Genomic DNA, 25,797 nt, shown 5'->3' with positions numbered 1-25,797 from the left:
CAGTTATCAATGCTAAAATTAGTTTGTCTGCGTTAGCGCTTATAATAACAACATTAAGGTTTGGTTAATATTCAGGTCACAAGATGTAAAAAGAGTATTGTTTGCGGGTTTTGAATGGTTATTTAGAGGGTTTTGTGGGCAAAATGGAGAGCCCTATAGACTCCAATGTTAGCTGACTTTTTATTTATTTATCTATTTACGACTTAGAATGCATAAAAAAGACAAACATATGTGTTCATGTCTTACGTAAGGATTGTGAATGATAAACAGCAAATCTCTTTCAAATGTGTACGGATTTCCAGTATGACTGATCTGATAACAAGGTCACAGAGTGTAGAAGTGTTACTACTGTGACGTCAATCTCCGGAAATAGCCGAATATATAAGTTTGTGGCATTTTGTAATGTTTAAACTGTGTTTTCACATACTTTGCAGATTGTAAATACAATTGGATATGGTTTGATGGATACAATGAAACACAATTAAGCAAATAAAGTCAATTTGTTTTTTCACTCTCCTAGTACTTTAAATCCTCTGTCCCAAAAATAGAACATTTACCTCAAAGGCAATGTGGTTGTTGTTTGGATTTCAAAATCAGTTAGCAATTTCGAACTACAGCCAATTCTAAGCACAATATTATTGTTTTAAAATCACAAAATATGTTATATTAGACTTAGACTTAGACTTCCTTTTTATTGTCATTCAAATTTGAACTTTACAGTACAGATAAGAACGAAATTTTGTTGCATTAGCTCATGGTAGTGCAGGATAAAAAAGCAATAAGGTGCATATATAAATAAATAAATAGGTTACTGTACAGATAAATATATTGCACTTTTTCATATGCATCCACGTTTATGGATGTTTGTTATATTGTCTTTTTTATTCCAGCGAGTTAATTCATTTTGGGGGGAGTTGAGGGAATAATTATGATGCGTTCAAGAGTCTTACGGCCTGAGGGAAGAAGCTGTTACAGAACCTGGAGGTTCTGCTTCGGAGGCTGCGGAACCTCTTTCTAGAGTCCAGCAGTGAAAACAGTCCTTGGTGGGGTTGGGAGGAGTCTTTGCAGATTTTCTGAGCCCTGGTCAGGCAGCGGCTTTTTGTGATCTCCTGGATATTGCATTGTTTAAATATAGTCCAGTGTAAGGGTGTCCCGAGTCAATATTGATATTAGATATCGGTCTAATACCAGCAAAAAAAAACAAAAAAACAGGTATTGGATCGATTGGCATCTAACATCTTTGATACAATTGCTGCCATACAAGCTGTACTGCAGCACATTTACATGGACAAAGCTGGACAGTCAGTTTCCCTTAAAAAGCACACAAAGTTGTTATTTTCTTGTATTTTAGTGAAGTAATTTACAACAGATTAAAATGGTGGGTTATAAACTAATAGGAGCTAGGAGCTACACAACAGATAAATACACAATAGTCTAAAACAAAACATTTGTCATTATAAACAAGACAGAAGCGTGTTAGACAGTATCCAGTAACAAATGTCTCCATAATTTACTGTGTCACATGTCATAATTAATTATTGTGGAAACTAAATGACCCAAATAAAATATTATTACCACTCAACTTTGGCAGCATAAGTCCATTACATACAGGTAATAATTAATAGGTTTGTGTTTTTCATACCCAACATTGTTCTATGTTTGAATTATTTCACTTGATTAAGACTTTTCCAACATTTTACACTACAAAATAATACATATAAGTTTGACTCGTGCTAATATTGTATCGGCTCAATATCAGTGCCAACCAATATTAAAATATCGGTATCGTATCGGAAGTGAAACAATACCCTAAGTTAGCGTGTTATTAACAACTGTACATATTTCCACTTCACTGGAAAGCACAGTTAGACATACAATAGCCTAGTAACTGGTATGTTTAATACAAAAAGCTACAGTGTTTTCCTAAAATAAAGTTTAGACTTTTTTACCGTTCATTCAAGACGTTTAATTGCTTGTTTGAAAAAAATAATAATTGTGAGATTTAAATATTTTTAGCAGTAGATAATAATTATTTGTCATAAGGAATTGTCTATATTCACTACACTCTCTTCAGGCTGGCTTGGAGTTTCATATGTCACATTTGGCCCCACTTTGTTGGTCCAGCACGCCAACCAAATGATATCACCTGTGGGAGACAGTTAAGATGGCTTTTGCTTTTCTCTCCCACCCAGTCATTGGTTCCCTTCCCTCAACAGCCCCTTCAAAAGGAAAAGAAACATCTAATAGCTTTTCCAGAGAGAGTGGGAGGTGTGTGTGGAATAAGTTCTTATGGTTCAATAGCACTACTGAAGAAATGTACTCAAAAGCCAAAATTTGCGAACTTTATAAGCTTTTTTTCCTGAAATCCAATGAAAATGATACCAACGGCATCTTGAATTCACATTTCAAAATCAATTCTATTTTTCCAATTTATTCTATTCTTTTTCCAATCTATTCCTATCAACCTATGTTTTTTTTTATAACAGACTCTGTTTATATCCAAATGTATCTAAACTATTGTGTGCATACTCATCGTGCTTGTGGTATTGCTTGGGGTAAATGTGGAACCCAGGGGGCTCTGCGGGTAAAAACAAGACATTCAGTAGCCTTTGCTTTTGATGTTTCCAGTAAACTAATACAATTAGTGACAGACAGATACAAAAACTTAACCATGATTCAACTATGTTTTTTTTTTAACACATAATATTTATATCCATCTGGAAGACAGCAAATACTGCCATAATACTTTAATGGCATATTTTTATTTCTCCACAAAAACAAGTTACATAAATTAGGCCACATTCAAAAGAAAGTCTTGAACCCTGATTCCCTTGCTTTTAGTGTTAGTTGATGACTTGACTAGTCTGTGTCTCTCGGAAAGAAAAAAAAATAATGACTGAAATATTCCAGATGGAAGACATCAATAAATTATGTCCAAAGCTATGTCCGCTGGGTTTTGCAGGCCGTTTCAATTCACAATTCACAAAGGCATATCAACCACCATCTGTATAAGCTATTAAGTTACTTGATTGACGTTCTCATTTTCTCAAAACCTACATACAGAGTCAAGTGGGCTTGACTAAATAACTAATAATAATGTGTGATTACATTATTTTAGGTGCAGGAATCACACAAAAAAATCAATTGGCCTCCTATGCCAGTAGTAGGAGCTGGCGTTTGAAGCAGATGAGTGGCAACCGACACTTTTCTAATAGAGGACCATGTGAAAAAATTATGAGGAAAACAAGAAGACAAAGCATTGACAATGGTGTTAAATACAAAAGGAACTAATTAAAATTAATGCACATTTGTAGTATGACACTTGTATATCACTGGTGTACCTGTATGTATGCTTTTTACTTTTTTACTCCCTGCTGATACTACTTTCACTTGGGCCCTTGGCCAATAATCAAATAATCGAATGATAAATAAAAATGCATCAACAAATTGCCATGTCCATGCGTGTTTGTTTTCTTCGTGTCAGACTTTCAAACAGGGTACAAGCGGGTTACTCTGTGCATCGCTCTCAGTAAACTGAGCGTGTTTATTCAATAGAAAGAAAGAAATGAACAGAGTGAATCCTCTTGTCAGTCCAGTCTTATCATCCACAATCTTTGTCTTGGCAGGCAGAGGCGGGACGCTAACTTACGCACGCACACATAAAAGATGATTGCAAAGCCAAATGTCCAGCCGCCCATCAACAGGCACAAACAAGCAAGTATGTCCAATCGTTGGAAAGTGATAGCAACAACAAAACAAACCATTAGACAAAAACTGTACTTCAAGATGTTGAATAATTATTTAAGTGCTATTTATGCAAACAGATCTTGTACGTCAATTTTATTTATATTGTTTGTTTACTTAGGATAATTAAAAGTTCTTGACATTCTAATTACAATGTTTAAAATACTAATGATAAATTAAAGTTTACTGCGTTTGAAATGAATACTTGTATTATTATTATTTTATACATTAGGGCTTAATTTTGTCTCAAAATAATGCTGATATTCTTAAAATAACCCTGACAATAACATTGTTTATCTGCAATTATTCTTGGGATATCGTCCAGCAAAATGTATCATTAGCCGAGGCAAACTTCCACTTGCTTTTTGCCTGCCAGCAATGTTCAATGAAATACAAACCCCGTTTCCATATGAGTTGGGAAATTGTGTTAGATGTAAATATAAACGGAATACAATGATATGCAAATCATTTTCAACCCATATTCAGTTGAATATGCTACAAAAAAAACATATTTGATGTTCAAACTGATAAAAAAAAATTTTTTGCAAATAATCATTAACTTTAGAATTTGATGCCAGCAACACGTGACAAAGAAGTTAGGAAAGGTGGCAATAAATACTGATAAAGTTGAGGAATGCTCATCAAACACTTATTTGGAACATCCCACAGGTGAACAGGCAAATTGGGAACAGGTGGGTGCCATGATTGGGTATAAAAGTAGACTCCATGAAATGCTCAGTCATTCACAAACAAGGATGGGGCGAGGGTCACCACTTTGTCAACAAATGCGTGAGCAAATTGTTGAAAAGTTTAAGAAAAACCTTTCTCAACCAGCTATTGCAAGGAATTTAGGGATTTCACCATCTACGGTCTGTAATATCATCAAAGGGTTCAGAGAATCTGGAGAAATCACTGCACGTAAGCAGCTAAACCCGTGACCTTCGATCCCTCAGGCTGTACTGCATCAACAAGCGACATCAGTGTGTAAAGGATATGACCACATGGGCTCAGGAACACTTCAGAAACCCACTGTCAGTAAGTACAGTTGGTCGCTACATCTGTAAGTGCAAGTTCAAACTCTCCGATGCAAGGCGAAAACCGTTTATCAACAACACCCAGAAACGCCGTCGGTTTCGCTGGGCCTGAGCTCATCTAAGATGGACTGATACAAAGTGGAAAAGTGTTCTGTGGTCTGACGAGTCCACATTTCAAATTGTTTTTGGAAACTGTGGACGTTGTGTCCTCCAAACCAAAGGGGAAAAGAACCATCCGGATTGTTAAAGGCGCAAAGTTGAAAAGCCAGCATCTGTGATGGTATGGGGGTGTATTAGTGCCCAAGACATGGGTAACTTACACATCTGTGAAGGCGCCATTAATGCTGAAAGGTACATACAGGTTTTGGAGCAACATATGTTGCCATCCAAGCACGTTACCATGGACGCCCCTGCTTATTTCAGCAAGACAATGCCAAGCCACGTGTTACATCAACGTGGCTTCATAGTAAAAGAGTGCCGGTACTAGACTGGCCTGCCTGTAGTCCAGACCTGTCTCCCATTGAAAATGTGTGGCGCATTATGAAGCCTAAAATACCACAACGGAGACCAACTTAAGCTGTACATCAAGCAAGAATGGGAAATAATTCCACCTGAGAAGCTTAAAAAATGTGTCGCCTCAGTTCCCAAACGTTTACTGAGTGTTGTTAAAAGGAAAGGCCATGTAACACAGTGGTGAACATGCCCTTTCCCAACTACTTTGGGACGTGTTTCAGCCATGAAATTCTAAGTTAATAATTATTTGCAAAAAAATAAATAAAGTTTATGAGTTTGAACATCAAATATCTTGTCTTTGTAGTGCATTCAATTTAATATGGGTTGAAAAGGATTTGCAAATCATTGTATTCCGTTTATATTTACATCTAACACAATTTCCCAACTCATATGGAAACGGGGTTTGTATATCTTTATAACTGTTGGAATGGTTAGTAACAGTATTAGTTGAAAACACCATAAAACGTGTTCAATCTGTTAACTGAGGACTATGAACTACTGGTTTCTGCAATTCTAAATGACCAGTCAGCTATCAAAACAGTTATAGTTGCATGCAGCCTGATGTATAACAGGTTGAAAATATTAACAATCAAAAAGTAAATTAGACTTAGACAATCTTTAATGATCCACAAGGGAAATTGTTCCACACAGTAGCTCAGTTACAAAGGATGGAAAGGATAAGGGTGGAAAGGATAATGCACACAAGGGCTAAAACAAAAGGTATAGAGTAGACTAAAAATGTACCATATTAGCAATATAAATATAACATATATGTAATATTAGCATATTATATATACAGTATATAATATATACTGATATATTATATTATATTATTATATAATATGTACAATATATTACAAATCCAATTACAATGTACAATATTACAGTATATGTAACAGCTGTAGCAAAAAAGGGCAGCATAAAATAAAGAGTAGATCCAGCAGAAAATATACATTATAAACAAAGAGAGGTAGCTGTCATAGAAGCAGTCAGGTAATAGACAAATATCATCTATTGCTGTATGGCGAGTGATTATACAGCTGGATGGAGTGCGGAATGAAGGAGTTCTTGAATCACACAGTGTGGGAACGGAGCTGAAGGAGCCTGTTGGAGTATGAGCTCCGCTGTCCCTCAATTGTCTGGTGGAATGTTAATTATATTATTATTATAATTATAGGTTAATCACCTGTAAATAAATATTAACAAGCCTAAATAATTGTTGACATTAAAACATTAAAATACCTGTGGCAGTAAAGAAGATTCCTCCTGATTTTTTAAACCATGCTACGTCATGTCTAGTTGATTGATTTCCCACACATGCCCAGTGGTAGATCAGCACCCAGTGAAACACAAAGGTAGGTCTGTTGTCTAGTAATCGTGCCGCCCCACCCTCACCCCGCCCCGCAGATAGTCGGATACACAGCAATAGCAAAGTCGAGGCTGAGCTGTGTCCTTAACCCTCCGCCCCCAGTGGTAACCACAAAACAAACAGCAGCCCACGCCTTCCGATAGGTCCTAGTATGATCAAAAAGCATTGCTTGCTGCAATTCATTAGAGCCTGAGCATGCAACCGCACCTTATTGACTTAAGTGACTTTAGTGTCACTCATACAACATACGTTCACAGACTTCACAAAATACTGTCACAGATGACTGAGGTATGCGACTTGACGAGCAGCTACGCAAGGGATTGAAATGAATGAGAGCGGAAGACCTTCAACCACAATGCTGCACAGGATGCTTCATATAAAGATTATTGAACGCACATAAGCCAATGTGATATGTAGTTAGTTTAAAATCAGGAATTTACACATGCTGTGGTGATTTATTGTTTTAACCTCGAAAAGATTTATGTTTGGCTAGGTTGAAACAAAGACATCCCATTTTCCCAAGGCCATTTTCAAGAAGGATATTTAAAGAGAAACTACATCTTGTGAGACAATGTCAGCCAACCCTGGAAGCTTGAATGGGTGCTACAGATTATGAGTTCAGATATTTTATTTTTATTTTTTTTTCACGTTTAATATGTGTTTTGCAATTTTAATTTTGACAGTACCACATAAGGTATGTTTTAATTGCTGATGCGGGTTTATTGATTTTTAAATGCGCCAGAAAATAACCCGTTATGTACACTGTTAGTGGTGATTCAATGCCCACTAGTGCGTAATTGTGTTTCTGTATAGTATTTCTCGAGCAATGGTCATGTGGTGACATAAATGATGGTATTTTGAGAGGTAATCATTGAAGTCGGACATCACTGAAGACCTAAGTGGGAAACACATGGTCCGCCACTGTCTAAACCACAATGAAGTGTGCTAAATGTATAATATAATCATCTTTTTGTCACAAGATACTTGTAAATTAGGCCAATTTCAAAAAGTAATGGATTGTTGACAATTTTTCAGGGTGTGAAGTTTAACACTCAAAGCTCAATTTTCACACCCTTTTAATGTGGAAAGTAGAGTTGTTGTCCAACAGGTATTATTCATGTTGTGCAACACAATTATGTCAATTATGTATTTAATTAGATATTCATAATAGAGCAAGATGATCCATTGCAGAGAGATACAAAATATAGGTATTATGTAGTTGACCCAAAGTCAGATGAGTTGAGGCAGGTACAACACAAGAATCTACCCTTCATGGCTCAGTGAAAGGATTCAGTCAACACACAGGTTTTCTTCCATTCAATTTGCAACTTGTGTTTTCCAGATGATGCAATGTTTATGTCCCTTTCAAAGTACGCTAAGTGGTCAACCCGGCTTAAAAATTCTGTTAAAGTACATAATTAAGTTATGATTTTACATTAGAATTTGTTAAACAACTCAACAAGAAGTCCTTGCACTATGACTATTCAGTAAAATACAACCATCAGCCATTGGTACGCATCTTTACAGCCTATTGTAGATACATGTGTGCAAGACCACTATCTTATTTAGGTCCTGAAAATATAAGTCATCAACACCACTATTCAACAAAACTTCAAATGTCCAAATATTCCTCCTGCCTTGTAATACAAACTGAATATCCTAAAAGTATTGATATAGCTTTAAAACTTAAAAACACAAATGTAATCTAATTTGTGCCAGACAGGCAAATAACATTTAATATAACATGAAAAACTATGAGTGTTACAAATATTTTGATCACAAAGATGAACACAAATGTTTTGCAAAGTTTGTTAAAAGGAGCAACTGAGCTTTGCAATTTTTGCAATAAACGTTTTGTTTGTACCTTATGGCGTGACTCATTTTTAGTAAACAGTTTATGAAGAGCTCTTGTTGGTTCATGTGAACTGAAAATTAAGTGGAAACAGGGAGAGAAATGGGACAGAGGGTAAGTCCTTACAATAACATCCTCATACTAGTTGACTGACTCAGTGCTGAATGTGGACAAAGGTCTTATAATCAGGCACTTAGTGTTTATTGAGCTTCAGAAAATGACCACTCCTTGTCAAACCACAGTAACCTAAGGGGAGAGCAGAGCTGCAGCCCTGCCGAGGTGAGAGGCCAAACCCAACAGACGGTAAAATGGTGTTAGTTCCAATTTAAGAACGGGAATTAAAGGGTAGTGTGTTTATTTTAAAGTGAAAATTTAGCAAAATATTATAGTGAAATTAAAGGTACTTCTCTCTGCCGTTATTGGGGGGCATCATTTCTTAATTATTTCATGCGTGCCGACAAGAAAAGTGTGATCTAAAACCTTGTTTATGTATTTTTTTAAAAACTGTTAAAATAGCAGCAATGAAAACAAACAACAAAACACAAAATCTAACTTCCTTAAAAAGAAAAGCATTTTGTGATGTTTAAAAAGCTGTACACTGGTATATTGACTATTGATTAACTATTGGCAGTTTTACCACTCTAATAGGCTTAATGTGTGGAATTCTATGTATGATTAATTATTGAAATGTTGGCTATTTAATAGATTGTATGTTTAATCTTATGATACCTCTCAGCATTGGTGCCTGTCAGTCTCTCTCTGTGTGTTTGTGTTTGGGTTCGCATTTGTTAAAAGTGCCTTATTTTTTGGCATTGCAAATTGATGCTGCCTAAAACGTACTTGAATTGATGTAGACAAAGTTTAGCTGGCTGACTTTGGCTAAAATTAGAGTTATTTTTCACACAACTTCATCTCACTCTTGTTTGCTAGCGAGCAAGGTAGAACCTAACACTCTTACCGAGGTTGAGACCGCATCCTCCCTCCAAATGTCTGACATCATGCCTCTGCTTTAAATGCTCGCGTATCACAGATGTACTGCCATGAAAACAAGGCCCGCTTTGCAAAATGAACAAGCATTCATGTTTTTAACAAGAATAAGAGGAAATATCCTCAAACTGCACATATTATCACTGGCAACTTTTTTGCGAGTGACCCAATCCTGCCTAGAAAAACACGAGTGATGACGTCACGACTATTGTCGACAAATATAATTGTCAGCAACCAATTTTAGTGTCGACAACGTCGACTAATCTTTGCACCTCTAGTGAACAGTGTATCGCTTTTTTAGTTTTAAATTACAGGGGGTTATGTTTCTTTTACACTTATATCGTTTCTTCTTGTCTATTATTTACAAAACACGGCTTAAATAAAGTACAGTAATATATAGTTTTATGATGATTAATTTATTTTATTGTAGGAAAATGATTGCACTGTAAAAGTAAAGTATTGTTTCCCACAGGACTGTATTTTTTTAGTGTCGGTGGTGGCTTGTGTGGTGATGACATAAAGACGCAATTGTCAAATTTGCAGAATTGGCCATGACACTTTTACAAAAAGTGAATAAAATCCTAAACAGCAAAACAAATATGTTTAGAACTACAAATGCGCTTTCATCTACCACTTGTTTTCATAGTTTTTTCAATGCAGAATAACCTGTTTTGAAATGCTTCCATTATCATTAATATACTAAATAATATATTATTATCGCAGGAGGCAGCAGTATATATCGCAATATAGATGGTAGGCCAAATCGCCCTTTCGTAGCTACAAGGTTTTTTACACTAATCCCTCCTGCTTAGTCTTCTTATTTTCTGGCAGACCACGTGAGGTATGTGTTCATGAGCAAAGGCAAACAGGCAGCAATGAATCGGTAGCGATCAAAATGTATTTGTGGCGGCACACCGAGATTTTTAATTGGACCAAATCATAGGTCGACTAACTTTCCAAAATGAATTATGTTCAAAACTAGAAATGTGATTGTCAATACAAGAAAATACCCTGCCAATGCGACAGCTGTATTTACTCCACGAGCAGGTGTAGCCACTGCCTTCCATGCCTACTGCTGCAGTAGCTAAGCCTTGTCATGAAGTTCAAGTGTCAGAGAGTAGCTGACCTCAACATGGACAGGCCTGAACACGCAGGCAGCTGCTCTCAGCATGCCGGGACACAGGAGAATTAATAGAAGCAACAGCTCTCAATGGGACACTGTTAGGCCACACTGACAGCCAATTCTGATCCTGGGTCATCTTAATGCGCTCTCCAGTCTTCCCCTCTGCATTAGTGGTGGGAAATATGAAACCTGGATCATGGCAAACATTGTACAAATTTCCGGGTAGGCTTAAATGTTAATGCTGCTGGGCCGAGCCAGTACGAGCTGTGATATGCACACTTGTGACAATCAAGAATCTGGGAGTGCCCTGTGTGCTCTTCAGTTTTAGCTATGTGATTGAATCTAAATTATAACTTGTATGTGTTACTTAAAACTATTTCACGCTTTGTGGAGTTCAGGGCTCTTGCTTTTAAACAATACGGTGGCATATACTCGCCCTGATAAAAGACTGGTGAGTTGAAGTTTGCTGATTCAGTCCCCAACTGTTGAATAACCTAGATCAAGATATTGACCCTTGCTGCTGAGTCATCTGTGTGTACATTAATCACTTTATTTTGTGGGCAGGTAATAGTGAAATTATGTTATTGCAATCTTGAATACCACTAGGAAGAACACCAACTACACTACTACACTAACTACGATGAACACAAAAGTACGAGCCAGTCTGCCCCGCAACAAGAGGATAGAGAAAAAGAAGGAGCTTATTGACTACGTCGGGCTACAATAGCGGACTCTCGCAAAGGTCTTCAGGTAAAACTTTACCATATATGGAGATATCCGCTGACGTTACCATTAGAAAAAACGTCACAAATTGGGCAAATTCAAACGACTTGTTTAGAGGACGTATGAAGGAAGGCAAGATTGTTTTTTAAATAACTCCGCCATGTCTCTTTGGTTTGATTTCAAATTTTTGGTTCCTATGCAGATCCCAAATACACAAAAACAGGTACCAATAGGTAAGAAAATTTGGTTTTGCATGATTTTAATTTTTTTTTTAAACATCTACAACAAAAAACTTGAATATCCATCCATCCATTTTCTACCGCTTGTCCCGTTCGGGGTCGCGGGCGGTGCTGGAGCCTATCTCAGCTGCATTCGGGCGGAAGGCGGGGTACACCCTGGACAAGTTGCCACCTCATCGCAGGGCCAACACAGATAGACAGACAACATTCACAGTCACATTCACACACTAGGGCCAATTTAGTGTTGCCAATCTATCCATTCCAAGGTGCATGTCTTTGAAGGTGGGAGGAAGCCGGAGTACCCGGAGGGAACCCACGCTGTCACGGGGAGAACGCAAACTCCACTCAGAAAGATCCGAGCCCAGAATCGAACCCAGGACCTTCGTATTGTGAGGCACACGCACTAACCGATATATCGCCTACAAAGCCTATAATACAGTATTCTTGACCTGCATTGTATCGGTTTCAGCACTTGTAATGCACAAAATGTGTTAAAGTGCCCCCCACATTAGGTTTTGCATTTTCTTTCCTTTACCGAGATGCAGAAAAAACTATTTTCTTTCCTTTACCGAGATACCATACCATACCATACCAACTTTATTTATAAAGCCCTTTAAAAACAACCACAGTTGAAAAATAAAGGGCTGTACACCACAAAGAAATAAAGGCAAAGGACAGACTAAAAAATAAAATTTAAAACAGAAGTAAAAATGATGAGATGAAGAAAAACTATTTTATTTGATGTTTTTGTACTTTTTTTTGCCAGTATGGATGTAAAATTGGCCTTAAATTGTATTTATATAGTGTGTCTTAAGTGTCTTAAAAAGCCTAAAATATGACTTGTTAAAACCTGCAGAGATCCCGACTATAAAATAAGTAACACAAGACAACAAGTATGTATTACTTGTCCAGATATCGAATCGGATTTATATCTATATTGGCCAATACTCAAGGCTGCAATATCAGTATCATATTGCAAGTGAAAAGATTGTATCAGGACACCCATCTTCAAACAGTTACGTTCCGAGATCAACCAGTAATGTCGAAAACGCAGATAAAAATGTCTATATTTGACATACAGATATCTAGTTAGAGTGGTAAATCAGGCTTAATTTATGTTGACTAATTCATCACTTCCTAGTCCTCTTATAACCAAAATGTGCGTGCTTAAATTGACATCGACATACAGGGTCGACTGCTTTTTTCGACAAAATATTTGAGACTCGTCTTTGTCAACTTTGCCATTGTCGCTAAAGTGCATAAAACGACAACAGCAACATAACTACTGTAGATTTACACAGCTTACTCTGCACTGACATTTTCATGGTCAGTGCAGGGTAAGCTTCAAAATAAAAGCAATGCGGTATAAACCTGCATTATACCAAAACCATAAACAAAATGCCCCCATATATTTAAATCATTATTATTGAACGCTGTACAAAAAACTAAATTCTTAACTACACTAAGTACACAGTTGTGCAACTACTCCAAGTGTCAGAAATGATACACATTTAGTTTTTTTTGTTGTTGTTTTTTTTTAGTTTATTTTTTTTTTCGGTCAGTGGTCAACAAAATAAACAGTTTTACATAAACAAACAGTTGTACATTCATAAATTGACAATGTTGCAGACATCATTTAGATGATTGAGTGTGTTAAAAAAGTATTTTACTATATTATCGTCTTATCCTGATTACAGGGCTGCAACCCCACGCTACAAAAACAACAGCATGTACTCACTAAACCTGTAATATTATATTAATGATTTAATTATTGGATATAATAATTGCATTTATGGGTTGTGAGCAGTCTTTTGACAGACACAGTCAGTGCTGCTGTCTCGCACCTGTACTCAGCACCTCCGCAGTGATTAAAATGCAGACGATTAGAGCTGCTTGCTGTGTCAGGGTGCCATCACACTTTTTGGGTCCGGGTAAACAATGGACTAGAGTCTGTTTGTTCTGCAAGTGTGCGCTTTGCTTGTTGTTGCGTTTTTCCTTGGTTCTTGCATTGAACAAAGAAAGCACAGTACCAAGTCAAATTCCTTGTGTGTTTGGTTACATACTTGGCCAATGAAGATGATTCTGATTCTGACCAACTATTTTTTATGAACGAAAAAAATAGGGCAAAAAACATGAAAAGAAAAATATGTCAAAAAAGCTTTTTTCTGTTGCTTAGATAGTGTCCAAATTTGTCCAATAAGAGCCTTTGTTATTCACTTTTTTTTTTTTTAAATTAGTTTAAAGGGGTCTGAATACTTGCTGAATACAGCAACAAAGTCGCTAAGTTGGAAACATGATCTCCCATGCAGACTTGGCAGACCATGGGCCTCATGTACCAAGCTTGCTTATGCACAAAAACCGGCTGTACGCCCTTTTTCACGGCAAAGTAGGGCTGTATCAAGAGCTGCCGTACGGACATATCTACAGGTTGTGGATACTTTAGCAACACACAAAGGTGATGCTGGGTAACAGTTCACATTAAAAAGTGCCAACTTTTACTCCTTAGACTGATTGATGTGCCCATCAGTGACATATGAGCAATCGATCTGCCATTCACTGGAAACACAAGAAACAAGCGCCTCCTACTGACTTGTGATTGGTCAGACCGTGCCCAGCTCAAGCACATGGCTACTTTAAATAAGGTTTGCATATTCAAAAGCGGCATGGTCTCCTATTTCAAGTTGATTGCGATGTAACAAAGAAATGTGCTTGGATTTGTGCCTGCGAACACTTTAATACATTCAAATGTTTACTTGCGTACGCCGTTTTCTGGATTTGAACTTTTGTCTATTTATAGTAGGAAAGCCACGCAATAGTTGTTATATGAGGCCCCCTAAAAAGCAGAGTTATGATGCCATCTACTGTACGGAGTTGTAACAAAAAGCTACATTCACAGGAAATCCCATCATAATGTGTTTATGGTCGAGGGCGAACAATTAGCAGTCTGCCACAATGAAATGAACAAAAACTCTTGACCAAACTCTAGTCTGTAAACAAAGCTAAGGACCAAAGAGACTGCACCAAAACAGGTGGCCCTCGAAAGAGATGTATCTTGGTCTACCTCCCAGCGAACTCTAGTCCTGAGCGGACCAAAACAGAGGATATGATGTCACCGAATGCTACCTTAACCAGGCAATGCATAGCAAAAATCCCAATGGTACCCTGTTGCTCATTACAGTTTTGTGAATTTGTCAAAGATGCCGTCTCCTTGCAGCACACCTCCAGGAATCTATATCCTCTTCGCTACATCTCAGCTGGTAAAAAATCTCCCATAGAAAAAAAAATCATACGATCTTGTGAATGTTGTTTTTGAACTAAAGATAGTTTAGGCCTGCTTTTGATATATTTTGAATAATTATGGCTAACAGCTTATGAAAACTTTGAATTAAAAATCTTAGAAAATGTGTTTGGTTTTTTTAAACTGTAAGCCATGATCATCAAAATTATAGAGTTAATATCACATGTTAATTTCACATTTTAAGTTGAATTGCTGATATTAATGAACTTTTACATGATATTATTTTTTAGTTTCACCTGTATAATGTAATGAAAATGTGGTTGGAGGAAAACTTGCAACTTTTCTACTACAATTGAACAGTCACCTACCGCAAAATCCAGAGGGTCTTTGTCAAGTGTGCCCAAACTCTTGCCTCCCAGGGCCAAAGTGAAAATGTGCAAATGGGTCACGGGCCAAACAACAATTTTAATCGTGAAACACAAAGATCCTAACTGTAAATAATAAAGTTCCTTTAATTAGTGCAAATAGCATGCATAGACTAGTTAGCCTTGCGGACATGCCATCAATAATTGTGTAAGATTGAAAGAGGTCAGTATCAATCAATCAATGAATGTTTATTTATATAGCCCTATATCACGAGTGTCTCAAAGGGCTGTACAAGCCACAACGACATTCTCGGTTCAAATCCCACATTAGGGCAAGGAAAAACTCAACCCAATGGGACAATGAGAAACCTTGGAGAAGACCGCAGATGTGGGGGACAACCAACCCCCTCAGGAAGAGGTGCTTTAAGACATGGCTAGCTAGCAAGCAGCGAACGTGCTTTAGCTAAATCTAAATCACTAATCCTTGCCTCCATGGCGACAAATAAAGTAAGTTTCTTACAAGTATCATCGCTGCAGGACGAGGAATAGCTAAACATGCTTCACTACACACCGTAGTAGGATACAATAGCTAACCGCTAACAGCAAGCTAGCAGCCTGAATATAAACAAATGCCATGGGTGGATCAACACCTAACATCCACTGTAATGACACCAAGTACAATAGTGTATGTAGTCGATACTACTATGATTACATCTATATTTTTTATCATCACAAAATCTTTTTTCCTTTTTTAAAAATGTATATTATGTTTATAAACTCAGGAAATACGTCCCTGGACATGTGAGGACTTTGAATATGACCAAGGTATGATCCTGTAACTACTTGGTATCGGATCGATACCTAAATTTGTGGTATCATCCAAAACTAATGTAAAGTATCCAAACAACAGAAGAATAAGTGATTATTACATTTTAACATCAGTGTAGATAGAACATGTTAAAAGAGAAAGTAACCAGATATTAATAGTAAATGAACAAGAGGATTAATAATAATTTTTTGCAGCTTGTCCCTCATAATTTTGACAAAATAGAATGAGAAATGACACAAAATGTTACTGCATACGTCAGCTGACTAATTATGAGTCTTTGTTTGCTTACTTACTACTCAAAGACAAGTTGTCGAGTATGTTCACTATTTTATTTAAGGACAAAATTGTTCTTCGATTGCAATAAGAAACATACAGTACAGGTCAAAAGTTTGGACACACCTTCTCATTCAATGCGTTTTCTTTATTTTCATGACTACTGAAGGCATCTAAACTATGAATGAACACATGTGGAGTTATGTACTTAACAAAAAAAAGTGATTAAAATTAAAATTAAAAACATGTTTTATATTCTAGTTTCTTCAAAATAGCCACTCTTTGCTCTGATTACTTTTTCGCACACTCTTGGCATTCTCTTGATGAGCTTCAAGAGGTAGTCACCCGAAATGGTTTTCACTTCACAGGTGTGCTTGAAGCTCATCGAGAGAATGGCAAGAGTGTCCATCCATCCATTTTTCTACCGCTTGTCCCTTTGGGTGGAAGGCAGGGTAGAACCTGGACAAGTCGCCACCTCATCGCAGGGCCAACACAGACAGATAGACAACATTCACACTCACATTCACACACTAGGGCCAATCAACCTATCCCCAGGTGCATGTCTTTGGAGGTGGGAGGAAGCCTGAGTACCCGGAGCGAACCCACGCAGTCGCGGGGAGAACATGCAAACTCCACACAGAAAGATCCACAGCGCAGGATCGAACCCAGGACCTTCGTATCGTGCAAAGCAGTAACTAGAGCAAAGTGTGGCTATTTTGAAGGAACTAGAATATAAAACATGTTTTCAGTTATTTCACCTTTTTTTTGTTAAGTACATAACTCCACGTGTTCATTCATAGTTTTGATGCCTTCAGTGACAATCTTCAATGTAAATAGTCATGAAAATAAAGAAAACGCATTGAATGAGGAGAAGGTGTGTCCAAACCTTTGGATTGTAGTGTATGTTTAATGTACCTTAAGATTTGTTGTTAAAATAAAGCCAATAATGCCATTTTTTGTGGTCCCCCTTATTCAGAAAAATACAGAAAAGTATCGAAATACATTTTGGTACCAGTACTAAAATATAGGTATCGGGACAACACTACTCTGCACTAAAGTGACCAACAATATACACTACCGTTCAAAAGTTTGGGGTCACATAGAAATGTTCTTATTTTTGAAGGAAAGGCACTGTACTTTTCAATGAAGATAACTTTAAACTAGTCTTAACTTTAAAGAAATACACTCTATACATTGCTAATGTGGTAAATGACTATTCTAGCTGCAAATGTCTGGTTTTTGGTGCAATATCTACATAGGTGTATAGAGGCCCATTTTCAGCAACTATCACTCCAGTGTTCTAATGGTACAATGTGTTTGCTCATTGGCTCAGAAGGCTAATTGATGATTAGAAAACCCTTGTGCAATCATGTTCACACATCTGAAAACAGTTTAGCTCGTTACAGAAGCTACAAAACTGACTGGGGCGGTATAGCTCGGTTGGTAGAGCGGCCGTGCCAGCAACTTGAGGGTTGCAGGTTCGATCCCCGCTTCCGCCATCCTAGTCACTGCCGTTGTGTCCTTGGGCAAGACACTTTACCCACCTGCTCCCAGTGCCACCCACACTGGTTTGAATGTAACTTAGATATTGGGTTTCACTATGTAAAGCGCTTTGAGTCACTTGAGAAAAAGCGCTATATAAATGTAATTCACTTCACTTCACCACTTCACCTTCCTTTGAGCAGATTGAGTTTCTGGAGCATCACATTTGTGGGGTCAATTAAACGCTCAAAATGGCCAGAAAAAAAGAACTTTCATCTGAAACTCGACAGTCTATTCTTGTTCTTAGAAATGAAGGCTATTCCACAAAATTGTTTGGGTGACCCCAAACTTTTGAACGGTAGTGTATATTTATGTATTTATATATTTGATGTGCATTTTTATTTTTGCTCTTACTATCATTATTATTATTATTTATTTGTATTTTCTCAGTGTGAACGCCCCCTTAGATGCCCTTAGCTCTGGGAAGAGACGAGGTCAGTCCTGGGCTGAGTTACAGCACTGGCACATACTGTAGCGCCAGAAAGCGGAGCAGATTAAGGACAAGTTATATAACTAACTTGGGCTCCATTTATGCATCGCATGTGTCAATGCACAGGCTGCATATATAACACGTCCTCGGTTCAACTGTACTCTGCAGCACAGCATTGCATGGCCGTAGGAAGCCCGACATATGTTTGCATCAAGTATGTTTTTGATAACACTGACTTACATTAGCAATTATTACCATAGCCTGATTATTATTATTATTTATATAGCATGAGATACATAAGAAAGTTACACACATTTGTAATTAACCTATCCGTAATAGCTATAGCTAGTCAGTGCTAACCATGAACTTACCTTGGAATAGTGATGCATTTGGTGTTGATGTTCTGGGTGGTGATGGCTTTCTCCAGCTCGTCCAGTTGCCCCGTCTTCTTCAGCTTCTTCACAAGACTTTTCACGGCTTTCTCGCACCACTTCTCCTCTTGGCCGTTCTGCTCTCCCTTCTTCCAGCCCAGAAGTCTCTTGACTATGGGGGGAGTGAAAGGCAAAATTGACATTTTCTTTTTTTAAAGGGTACCGTTGAGTCCTTCCAGTGTCCACAAGTGTCGCCCGCTGGATTAAAAAAAAAAAAAGCCGACAGTTGTAGTTGTTATTGAGTGGATATTTGTATGTTATTACGGTGAAAGAGTCGCATGCCAGAGTGAAATGTTGTAGTCGCGGTGAACTGAAGTCCGCCTGACTGAAGCTCAACAGCGAACTACTCGGCGATGGCAGGCTGTGGAATTAGTGCCCCTCCGCCAAGAAACCTAGTCCCGAGCTACACTTAATTAGTTATTTTCAGCAGAAACAACACGTGTCACTCCCAAATTAGGCATACACATTCGCAAACGTAAAATAACTTCAAATAGTTTTTGTTTCAAAAATTGTGTGCCCCGGTCTGGGTCTAATCGCTTAAATCGGCATAGTTTTTTAAAGTTCAGAGTCATCCGCGGCGCTGGGTGAAATTTGCTTTGCGGTTGACGATACTGCACATTTCTGGGTCGATCCAAAAATGATAATTTTTACATTAACATTTTCAATACCCTTAATTGATTTTGCCTTTAATTTGTTGAAAAAACATAACATTACATTATTTTCAATGGGTCATATTATACTTTTTTTTTTTACATTGAAAACACTTCCTTGTGGTCTACAACAGGAGCTCTTAACCTTTTTGACCTTAGGGCTCAACTTTTCCACTCCAGAGGGGGTCAGGATCCACTCAAATATTAACACTGAATTAGTAATCCTACTCTTAATTTTAATCGTATTAAATAATTATATCTAACCTACTTACAGTTTAACACTGTGTTGAATGATATGAAAGCATGTTTTAATCACAATGATAATTATTTATTTAACACACAAACCTTAGGCTTATGTCAGGCTGGTTAGAATAATAAGTCCTAACCAAATATACTGAATAAGAAGGGTTTCATAAATAACTGATGATAACTACTAGGGCTGTGAATCTTTGGGTGTCCCACGATTCGATTCAATATCGATTCTTGGGGTCACGATTCAATTGAAAATAGATTTTTTTTTCAATTTAACACCATTCTCGATTCAAAAACAATTTTTTCCCGATTCAAAACGATTGTCTATTCATTCAATACATAGGATTTCAGCAGGATCTACCCCAATCTGCTGACATGGAAGCAGAGTAGTAGATTTTTGTAAAAAACTTTTATAATTGTGAAGGACAATGTTTTATCAACTGATTGCAATAATGTAAATTTGTTTTAACTATTAAATGAACCAAAAATATGACTTATTTTATCTTTGTGAAAATATTGGACACAGTGTGTTGTCAAGCTTATGAGATGCGATGCAAGTGTAAGCCACTGTGACACTATTGTTATTTTATTTTTTTATTTTTATAAATGTCTAATGATAATGTCAATGAGGGATTTTTAATCACTGCTATGTTGACATTGTAACTAATATTGATACTGTTGTTGATAATATTCATTTTTGTTTCACTACTTTTGGTTTGTTCTGTGTCGTGTTTGTGTCTCCTCTCAATTGCTCTGTTTATTGCAGTTCTGAGTGTTGCTGGGTCGGTTTTGGTTTTGGAATTGGATTGCATTGTTATGGTATTGCTGTGTATTGTTTTGTTGGATTGATTAATTAAAAAAATAAATCAATAAAAAATAAAAATAATTTTTTTAAAAATCAATAAAAAAAAATTAAATCGATTTTTTTTAAATGAGAATCGATTCTGAATTGCACAACGTGAGAATCGCGATTCAAATTCAAATTGATTTTTTCCCACACCCCTAATAACTACATTTAAATAATATCATTTTGTGCTAAAATAAATTAACTAAATCAATAATGGTTATGTTTTCTTAACTAAACTGTCAATAAAATGTAAGTGCAAATGAAAATACAGCTTCACCACTTTAATGATATTTTTTGTGCTTAAGAAACTGTTCTATGACTTTCTGTTTGTTTGACATTGTCATTACTGCCATAAGTGGTTGGAAAGTGTATTACAACCGAGTACCTCTACGGGCAACAGCTGGGAAACAGATATTTTTGGCGGCCCAACAATGGGTCCCACCCTATGGTCAAGAGGCACTGGTATACATAACATGTGATGGAGGGGTTTTTTTGTATCAACGTTTTGAGTAGATTTTGTTTTTATAGACCATTTTCAGGCTGCTTTCTGACCGTCGCCGTATTGTAGGCGGTCTTATTTATTTCGACAGCGCCTTTTCCCGTCATCCATGTTGTAGTTTTTAAGCGCTTCAATAGCGAGTCCACTGACAAGTTCGAACTATACGCTAATTTGTATTAGAAATGTCAACAGTGGCGGATGCATGTGCATGTACGAGCCACTCTGCCCCACAACAAGAGGATAAAGTAAAAGTAGGACTTTATTGACTACAGCGCGGACTACAATGGCGGACTCGCGCAACGCACTTTGGGTACATTTCTACCAAAAAAATTTGATATCCGCTGATGTCACAGTTGGGAAAAACATCACTAATGGGGAAAAATTCCAAACGGCTCGTTTTAAGGCCATATGGAGGAAAGCAAGATTGTTGAAAAAAATATCTCCGCCATGGCTCTATAGTTTGATTTGACATTTTTGGGACTTATGCAGATCCCAAATATCCAAAAACAGGTACCAGAGTTAAGAAAAGTTGGTTTTGCATATTAGGTCCCCTTTAACAATATGAGAAAATAAAACAATAGCAACAAAATAACACAATGATCCCCTTATTCGATTTTGCAATCTGCCGTTGTTTGCAAGAGTGCAAAATAATGTCAACAAAAGCAAAAACTACTACAAGGGCTGCAACGATGAATCGATTAGAAAGAAGCTTTGGTTTACACTACCGTTCAAAAGTTTGGGGTCACTCAAACAATTTTGTGGAATAGCCTTCATTTCTAAGAACAAGAATAGACTGTCGAGTTTCAGATGAAAGTTCTCTTTTTCTGGCCATTTTGAGCGTTTAATTAACCCCACAAATGTGATGCTCCAGAAACTCAATCTGCTCAAAGGAAGGTCAGTTTTGTAGCTTCTGTAACGAGCTAAACTGTTTTCAGATGTGTGAACATGATTGCACAAGGGTTTTCTAATCATCAATTAGCCTTCTGAGCCAATGAGCAAACACATTGTACCATTAGAACACTGGAGTGATAGTTGCTGGAAATGGGCCTCTATACACCTATGTAGATATTGCACCAAAAACCAGACATTTGCAGCTAGAATAGTCATTTACCACATTAGCAATGTATAGAGTGTATTTCTTTAAAGTTAAGACTAGTTTAAAGTTATCTTCATTGAAAAGTACAGTGCTTTTCCTTCAAAAATAAGGACATTTCAATGTGACCCCAAACTTTTGAACGGTAGTGTATATTATATATTCTTTGCTTTGATTCATCATTTAATGAGTGTAATTAATAAAAATGTATCAAATCCGGACGACATGGAGAGCAAGTAACTTTAAATACGCAGACATAGTTTCTAAAATAGAGCTAACAGCGGTGTGAGGGTGCTATTATCTGTGTGGCTGCAAACAGCCGATATTTTTAATTAGTGCACACATGTTAAAAGTGCATTTCCAGTGTTAATGATGTGCTTTCAATAAAAAAAGTAGAACATTTTTTATTTAGACTATTTGTCCTAGACTACGCGTTGAGGCAATAACCTGGGTTTTACTCTATTAATCAAAGAAAATAATCAATACCTTACTCGATTACTAAAGTAACAGAAAGCTGCAGCCCTAAAAACCACCACTGTTAGTACTATTGTAATATTATTTTCCTTTTGCGGGAAACATACCCTACTTAGCACGGTTTATCCGTCACCCTCCTGTTGAAATAGTTTCCAGTGAGTATTGATATTTTAACCTTCCAACAAAATTCTCTCCGGAGCCTTAGTATTTCTAACCATCAACATTTTGGTGGAAACAACAGAATTTCCCATTTTTTCCATAAAATTTATTTTATTTTCAAATGTCAAGTACAGTATGTTCAAATTCCTTTTGTTTAGCCTGATAGCCCTCCTGTGTCCATTAGTTTATTCCCTGGGTTTTTAACTATATAAGCGATAATAACAATATATAAATATCAACACAAACATCAACACAAAAAACCTACATATTTGTGTTTGCGTGCATTAATGTCAATCTCAACAGCTAGTATCAATTTGAATCTGGTACCGTCTTTAGTATCAATACGATCAGTCTTTGGGTCGCTGTATCTGCCCGAAGGGTGAAGTCTGTATGAGATGCAAATGTAGGAGCTGCAGCTCTATTCAAAGTGAGCAGACTGGTCAAGAGGTGGTCTCAGCAGCTGGGCAGCCTTAAAACTACTACTGATACGACTACTGCACACGCACATTACAATTTAGGAGCTGCACGCCCCTAACAGCTCATTCTGCTGCTGCCAAATGAAGCTATCAAGCTGGATTTATGCAACACTAATTACAGGGCTAATTAGCACATGCGCTATTTGCGTTCACAGGAAATAAAATGTATAAATGCACCATGAACCTGTCCTGCATGTTGATCTGACAGAATAAATACAATTTAAAATATGAATTTAAACAATCATCGAACACTGGAAAAATAAAATGTTTGCCTTTGCGCACTTCCTAAAATTACAATTAAAAAAAAATATATAATAATGTAAATGCATTATACATGTTATATTCTTTACATGTTTGTGGTACTCATTCTCCCATCTGTACTTTAAGTTTATTTTATTAAAAAAACAAAAACAAATACTATTTAGATCAAATTCCCACTTTTGTCATGTTCCTGGGTTTTCACGCAATGGTCAGAGTTTCCGTTTTGTTATAATGTATCTCGAGAAAATGTGAGGACAACATAGTAGTAAAATACTAATGTGCAGCATTTACTTTGGAGAGTGGACTTCTACGGTATTTCCTTTCAGCTGTTTCTCCATCAAACCACACCATCAGCAGCTTTTCCATATTTTCATGGATAAATGCCTGCCGTTTGGATATTATCTTAACATAAACTAATTCGGCTTCAGTATACGAGCCATGCGTCATGTACGAGCCCTTCTGCCCCACAACAAGAGGATAAAGAAAAAAGTAGGACTTTATTGACTACAGCGCGGACTACATTAGCGGACTGGCGCAAAGCACTTTGGGTACATTTCTACCAAAAAATGTAGATATCTGCTGAAGTCACAGTTGGGGAAAAACATCACTAATGGGGCAAAATTCCAAACGGCTCGGTGGAGAAAATCCTTAGTGCTGAGCTCTGTAGAACTTGCACCTGGCTCGCTGACAACAAGCTATCCATCCACTTGGGTAAAACAGAATCCATCCTGTTTGGGTCCCACATCAAACTTAAGAGAGTCAATGACTTCAACATAAAAGTAGGTGACAGTGTCATCACCAGGAAAGATGAGGTCACCTACCTAGGTTCCATTCTAGAGGCTAACCTTTCCTGTGACAAAATGGCAACCAAGGTAATCAAAAAGGTTAACCAACGAACGAGATTTCTCTACAGAATTTCCTCTCTGGTCAACAAAAGCACCTTGAGGATTCTGGCGGGAACTCTCGTTCAACCCTTTTTCGATTATGCATGCACCTCCTGGTACCCTAGCACCTCCAAAACCCTCAAATCTAAACTCCAAACATCTCAGAACAAGCTAGTCAGGTTACTTCTAGACCTCCACCCCAGATCCCACCTCACTCCTACCCACTTCTCTAAAGTGGGCTGGCTCAAGGTGGAGGACAGAGTTAAACAACTTGCACTGAGCCTAGTCTATAAAATCCGCTACACCTCCCTGATACCGAAGTACATGTCAAACTACTTCCTTAACGTAAATGACCGCCATAACCACAACACCAGGGGGTGCTCCACTAACCACGTTAAACCCAGATTCCGAACTAACAAAGGTCTTAACTCATTCTCTTTCTATGCCACATCAATGTGGAATGCGCTCCCAACAGGTATAAAAGAAAGGGCATCTCTATCCTCCTTCAAAACCGCAATAAAAGTTCAGCTCAAGGCAGCTACAACCCTAAACTAACACCCTCCCCGGATTGCTAATAATCAAATGTAAACAATCAAATGCAGATACTTTTTCTTTTTCTTATGCCTTCTGATCTCTCTCTCTCTCTCTCTCTCTCTCTCTCTCTCTCTCTATGTCCACTACTTGATTTCCATAGCCCCCCCCCCCTCCACACCCCTGATTGTAAATAATGTAAATAATTCAATGTGATTATCTTGTGTGATGACTGTATTATGATGATAGTATATATGATAGTATATATCTGTATCATGAATCAATTTAAGTGGACCCCGACTTAAACAAGTTGAAAAACTTATTCGGGTGTTACCATTTAGTGGTCAATTGTACGGAATATGTACTTCACTGTGCAACCTACTAATAAAAGTCTCAATCAACCAATCAAAGGACGTATGGAGGAAGGTAAGATATTAAAAAACACACAAAAAAAGTACAATTTAGATAAAATTTCCACTTTTGTCATGTTCCTGGGTTTTCACGCAATGGTCAGAGTTTTGGTTTTGTTAGAATTTATCTAGAGGAAATTTGAGGACAAGTTTTTGATATTCCAGTAACTCATATAAAAACAACAACTATACTAGTTTTATGAAGTAGTGTAATAATGATGTGCAGCATTTACTTTGGAGTAGGGATGTCCCGATCCGGGTTTTTGCACTTCCGATCCGATACAGATGTTGTTTTTGCACTTCCGATCCGATACCGATACTGGCCGAGCATGTATTAAAGTTTAAAGTTATTTAGCCTACTTAGTTGTCAGATTCATGTTGAAAAGGGTTTTAGTACTCTTGATAACAACTAGCCAGCTGAATTAGGTGAGTTTGAATAATACACAATGGAGATGTTGACGTGCGGAGTTTCAAACACTCTTTATTTTCTAGCAGGGGACTTTTCAAATGTTGCTACATATTAGCAGTAATGCTACTTTTTATAGCAACGCTTTTGCCCCACACTTGAC

General features: G+C 37.3%; 1 protein-coding gene across 1 annotated transcript in view; it reads right to left on the bottom strand.

Annotated features, from left to right (window-relative positions):
* LOC133638803 (mothers against decapentaplegic homolog 3) overlaps positions 1–19,017 on the bottom strand; it is a 57,092-nt gene extending 38,075 nt beyond the window's left edge. Inside the window, exon 1 of the mRNA XM_062031777.1 lies at positions 18,633–19,017. Coding sequence (XP_061887761.1) covers positions 18,633–18,835 — 203 coding nt within the window. The 5' untranslated portion in view covers positions 18,836–19,017. The remainder of the gene's footprint in view (positions 1–18,632) is intronic.
* Between the last annotated feature and the right edge of the window lie 6,780 nt (positions 19,018–25,797).

This window comes from Entelurus aequoreus, linkage group LG02 (genome assembly GCF_033978785.1).
Source record: "Entelurus aequoreus isolate RoL-2023_Sb linkage group LG02, RoL_Eaeq_v1.1, whole genome shotgun sequence".
Classification (NCBI taxonomy): Eukaryota; Metazoa; Chordata; class Actinopteri; order Syngnathiformes; family Syngnathidae; genus Entelurus; species Entelurus aequoreus.
The sequence above is the reverse complement of the archived record's forward strand: the minus strand, read 5'-3'. Positions and strand labels throughout refer to the sequence as shown.